General features: G+C 37.1%; 1 protein-coding gene across 2 annotated transcripts in view; it reads left to right on the top strand.

Moving 5' to 3' along the window:
- Window positions 1–677: 677 nt before the first annotated feature.
- Window positions 678–6,000, top strand: part of ANGPT1 (angiopoietin 1) — a 242,241-nt gene continuing 236,918 nt past the window's right edge. Inside the window, exon 1 of one of the 2 annotated variants that reach the window (XM_060611147.3) lies at window positions 678–1,710. In XM_060611147.3, coding sequence (XP_060467130.1) covers window positions 1,414–1,710 — 297 coding nt within the window. In that variant the 5' untranslated portion in view covers window positions 678–1,413. The remainder of the gene's footprint in view (window positions 1,711–6,000) is intronic. The other variant, XM_060611148.3, reaches the window with a different exon arrangement.

The raw sequence follows: 6,000 nt of genomic DNA, 5'->3' as shown, positions 1-6,000 counted from the left end.
CCTTAATTCTATAATTATACCCTGTTCTTTATGTTTTACTGATCCTTTTGTTCAAATGTTTACACCTTACATTTGGGAAATTACCTTCTGATAATTTTTGTTTCTTAATGGAAACAGATTTCTCCCAGACAGCCCTTTGCTGGCCCATTGACACACCTGATATATGTTTATTCTCAGATAGTTTTTCTGTGTAGTCACAGGAGACTTTATGGTGAACTTCCATACCAGTGTTAAAGATAGCCATAGCAACACCAAAGAGGTCCTTGTGAAATCTGTGCTTAGGACGTACCACAGGAATTAATAATTCTCTGGCCACTGTTTTAAATTGTAACCACACTGTTTTTGTAAGAAAGTTGCTCAATTTGTATACACAGAGCACACAGGGCTGCGTTCTGATCAGGGGTATAGTTTCATTTAAAATTCTTATCTCAGAAATCTAAATACTCAGATTATTCTGCTTAATATGCACATGCTATCTACATTCCTTTGAGTGACAAGTTATGAAAATTTGTTTTGCTAATTTGACCCTCCCTGATAACTGTCTCCAACTCCTAAAAGTCTGAGTGAATACAAGGAGAGAATACCATCTCTAAAAATGTTTTTAAATTCTTTTTCCCAGAGTCAAGGATAATTTTGTAAAATATTTATACAGACATCATTCATTATCAAAAATTATTTTACTGGACATTATGCTAATGTTTCTTCTTAGAGTTCCCCGATTACATACTAACTTTAAAAACCTAGTGCTAGTTTGCTAGGTTTTAGTAGGTCAGCATGCACAGCAAAAGTGTATTAAGGTGGACTGCTCTATTTATTGATTTGCCCGGGATCTTCTAAAGGCTGGAGGCAATTGTCTGCGGAAGGGGGCGGGAGGGCTGTACATGATCGAGGTCGTGCGCATCTAGCCAATTTGTAAGACGATCCGCTGCTCCAAGCCATCAGCCACCCTTAGCATAGGGGCACACTCATGCATTCCTGTCAAGTCATCTTGTGAAAGGCTGCCTGCTTCCAGCTCGGCTTGGATGTGCAACCTTAATAAAACTCACTGAGGTCTGGGAGAAAATAGCAGATCTGCTGCAGATAGGGTAGGGGAAAGGGTCTAGAATATGTACACGCAGCTGACTCAGGCAGGCTCTACGCTGAACGGTCACACAGAGAGGAAACAATAAATCTCAGCTACTATGCAATAAATATCTCAAGGAAACTACCATTATAGTGAAATAAAAAAAAAAAAACTAACATTTTAGAACAAAGCTAACAAATGGCTAGTTTTCTGTGATTCTTTTTCAAAAGTTTTCTCTGAGGGGGATAAAGTCAAACAAGCAGTTTTACCTAAAATAAAGACTAGTTTAAAGGTCAGAAGAAAGGAGCAAGTTTTTGCGAGAGGCACAGAAGGAGAGAGCTGGCAGTACAATGACAGTTTTCCTTTCCTTTGCTTTCCTCGCTGCCATTCTGACTCACATAGGGTGCAGCAACCAGCGGCGAAGTCCAGAAAACGGTGGGAGAAGATATAACCGGATTCAACATGGGCAGTGTGCCTACACTTTCATTCTTCCAGAACACGACGGGAACTGTCGTGAGAGTACGACAGACCAGTACAGCACAAACGCTCTGCAGAGAGATGCTCCACACGTGGAACCGGATTTCTCTTCCCAGAAACTTCAACATCTGGAGCATGTGATGGAAAATTATACTCAGTGGCTGCAAAAAGTAAGTGATTGCTTTCAGTTTCTAATTGCACAGAGCCTTTTCCGTTCTGCACTGCAGCTGACTTAGAGTTCCTTAGGGGGGCATTTGTGTGTTTACCTTTTGCTCAGGGGTGGGGGTGGGAGGGAGGCAGTGTTTGCAAATGCAAGCCGGCTGGCTCCCAGTGACTTCATGGGTGAGCCAAGGTTTTCAGGCTTGTTGTGCAAGCCTGTGAAGGTAGGGTGGCAACCCGTTTATGTGCCTAGCAGTGGCACATTTTATGATGTTTCTGGTTTCCTCTTACTTAAAATTTAGCTTGATTTTTCTGTCAAAGCCCAACTTGGAAAAAAAAACAAAAAGCCTTGTGTGTCTTGAGAAAGTTGGTGAAAAAAGAAAATAATGACAATACTAATTTAGAATCAAATCAATTTCACACCAGGAATTTTGTGCAGCTAGGGTGAGGAATCGTCACCAAATACTTGTTTTTCTCAACCTCTAGTAAAGTTAATATGAAATGAGAGTAAGTGTAAAGTATGATATTTGGTTGGAGAAATTGTGTAAGTATATAAAGACAATTAATTTTAGCAAGTAATAGAATAGTAGAGGACAGATTTATGTCATATATTTTTTCCATCCCTGAAAATCCTGAAGATAAATTTTAATGTGAACTCCTCAGGAAGAGGTTGTTTGCCCAGTGGGAAAGGAGAGATTGAGCTGGTGGTTGCTGTTTTCAGAGCGTGCACCTGCAGATTGGAGCTGAGCACGTGTAGGCTTTGCTATAGTCCTGAAATACCTCTTTTCTCAGGACATTGTGGTAACCACAGTGCCATGCAGGAAGTATCCAGATGAATGGTAATGTTGAATATGCAGTTAATCCCAATTTATAAAAATCAAAATGCACATTTTATTCAGTTTTTCTCTATAAACCATTTAGAAGTTTTTGTTGAAAATATGTCTGTTAAAATATGAACATACTTTCTGCAGCTCCTTCTTTCTTTGCTCTCCGTTTGTGTAACAGGTAAACAGCAGATAACAAGAGTATTCAACTATGTCAGTAGAAGGGTGGCAATATCACATTTGTGAAAATTCTTCTCTCCTGGAGATCTTTGCTAAAAATTCATTTGGTGCATATAGGTAGGAACATAGCCAGTCCAGTCTTCTTTAAATTAGTCTTTTAACAGAGCAAACACTTTAAGATGGGCGAACGACAAATGGTCTGTTTTCCCCCGAGTTGTCACGCTCACTTAGAGCACTGCCTGCTGAATCATGCGAGTAATAGTTATTCTACTTTTGTCCACTAGGGACTGAACTAAGATCACTGATACTTTATTTGACAAGTTAACTGAAACTGGGTAGTTTCAGAGTTTCCAAACCTGGAATTGTAGTTAATCTTCCTATTGTAGACTACAGGTGAAAAAGATCAATAGGGGCGGAAGAATAGAAAGCAAACCAAATTCTGCACCCTTTTGATAATTGTAGTTTAAATTTCAAGCACTAATTGTAGCAGTAGTTTGTAATAGGATATCTGTTTTATCTTTAGCAAAATATATTTTAATAGTAAACAAATTAGTTTGGTTAAATTGCTTATTACTATTCTCATTACAGCATCCATCTAGTTTTTAATGAGAATTCAATCATTAAAATTAGTCTGGATAATTTGAAGGGGCTGGGAGGGAAATTTAGTCCCAAATTGTCCCACTCAAGCTATTCTACCAAAAATGTAATATTTTGTTTATGTAAAACATAGAGTCAGAATGGTGATTCAGACATAGTAATGCATATTTTTTGTTGCTATGCAATGATTCAGCAGCAATAAGGTAAATATGTGATTCTATTGGGCTTATGTCATGCACATGTTTCGTATGTTAATTTATTGTGTGAAATAAATTTGATTTTTGTTTGCATTGTTCTTGGTCAATGATTATGGCATAGTTTTCAGATTATGGCCAAGCATAACTATGCAAATATTCTTTGGTTACATTGACCCTTGCTAACGTGAATTGAGCTGATTATATGCTGAAAATGTCCCTGTTGGTATGAGTCAGAGCATTTGGCTTGACTATTGTCTGCTTAAATTTGCATATCTTTTGTCATTGTTAATGCGATTGGTAGGAGGATCAAGAAACCAAATAAATTCTTTCAGCAAAGGACTTGTTAAAAAGCTCTCTCAAGTTTCCCTTAATTAGAGGATTTTTTTACTTCAGGTTCTAAATTTCTTGTAATGTATTTATTTTGATAATTCAAATGGAAATCTTTTTACTGTAACTAGTATGCTTAATACTGCAAGTTGTACTACTTCTATTTTGATTCCGAATAGTTGTGTTAGGATAAAAAGCAATGCAGTGCAGAAACTGAGGTTATCAGTGTAAATGCAATTAAATCATCCATTTAGCAAAATAATTAATCAAAGCATGGTGATTATTATGCAGCTCATGGCATCACTACCAGGAAAGTTTTTGATGTAGAATGTGTGTTCCAAATGCTAGATGCAGACAGATGATAATTTATGTTAATCTGATACCTTCCATGAAGTTTGGTAAACTGGATTCTTTTACAAATATTCTTCACAAGACATTGGCTGTTACTTACACTCTCACACCTCATTTCTGGTCTTGCCATTGAACAAGATGAGAAATAAGGTATGCGAGGGGGCAAATGATATGTCGCTTACCATAAGTGTTGGAACTGTTTTGGCACTTGTCTCTTGATATGATGGATTTCATTCAAGGAGATCAACTTTACATAGTAACCTGTCAATTAACACCAATTGTGAGTTAGGTTGCTAGCATTATTTTCACTTGTCAGATGGGGAAGAGCAATATAAATAATAAGCTCAAAAATCACCCTTTCATTGGGTAAAACACCTGGGCTGTGTATCTAGATTCAACTCTCTTCAATTGTATAGTTCTTTTCAGAATTATGAGCAAACCGTACCCAATACCTGAGATGACCAGGTCTTGGGATATTAACAGTAAGTACAAATGGCCTTTGTGACTTTGCCACTCTCATTTGATTCCTTTCTACCTTTCTTTGACAGAGAAATGTCTACTGTTTAATGTCACTATGTCTTGTGCTTCTTGAATTATTGTTTTCTTTCTCCTGTATCCCAGAAGTTCACTAATATGTATACGTATACGTGTATGTCTTTTGCCTTCGCCAAATGATGTCTTTTTGTTGTTGTTGTTGAAAGTATAAATTGAGTAAAAAAACATACCTTGTAACAGAGAACAAGGGTCTAGCTACTGCAAATATTTTACATTAGATAAAATTGATGAATTGATGATTATTAGTAGAAAATGTAGGTATGAATTGCCATCCACAATATTTTAATAAGTGAGAAGGTTTTACTGGAACACTTGGCTAAATGTTTCTATTGACAGCAATTTTTGACTAATAACATCCTCTACTTACATTCTTTGTTTCAGAGAATTATAATCATCTTTTTGAAACTCCTATATTACCAATATTAACCCATATTAATATCCACTAGAATGTGACGTCCGTGAGACTTTGTGTATTCGCCTACTGCCATATCCCCAGGGCCTAAAACAGTATACAGTCCTTTGCAGACAGACAGTAAATATTTGTTGAATGAATAAATGGATGCATTGTCTATGTGTTGCAATCTATACTTTACCATGTACTATTAACAATTTGTTTTGGGTGTACCCTTTACCTCCCTAACTAGATTGTAAGTTGTCATTTAGGCAAGCACTACATCCTACAATTACTTTTGTCTTGATATTAATCAAAACGATATTGAGTCTGGAGTAGGTGGTTACTAATTATCCAAATTGTATTTAGCCAGTGATCTAGGATCTCAAAAACTTGTACCTTCACTCCATCTTGTCCACTTAATTATTCTTCGAGTCAGTTTTGTTGCCAGTTTCTCTAGGACATGTACCTGCGCTCCACTTCTCCTCCCAGGCTGAGTTCTCCCATGTTGTCATAATACGTTCATTGCATGTGTCATGCTAGCACTGCGCTTCCTGTCGTTTTCATTATTTGTTTTGAGGCTGTTTTCCGACTCAGAGTATGAGTCCCCTTGAGTGTAGTGAATAGTTCTTTACCCATATATATCTGAAATGTTTTTTAAGGGTTTGAACAATATCTCTGTTACCATCATAATATTAAATAAAAGACATCAGGTGCTCCAGTGTGTGGTGCTAGAATAAAATAATGAAAATTAGGAGAGCTTGTAACTGCTTTTAGAGGCTAAAGTTTGCTTAAATCCTTTGTGCTAGTTTACTTGAGGGTCAGTTAGACCTTCCTTTGGGGAAAAAATAATTTTGGACTTCCAGGCCAGTAGGCAAC

The sequence above is a fragment of the Panthera onca genome, chromosome F2 (genome assembly GCF_046562875.1).
Source record: "Panthera onca isolate mPanOnc1 chromosome F2, mPanOnc1 haplotype 2, whole genome shotgun sequence".
Classification (NCBI taxonomy): Eukaryota; Metazoa; Chordata; class Mammalia; order Carnivora; family Felidae; genus Panthera; species Panthera onca.
Note: the sequence above shows the minus strand (reverse complement) of the source record. Positions and strands in the feature narration are given on the sequence as shown.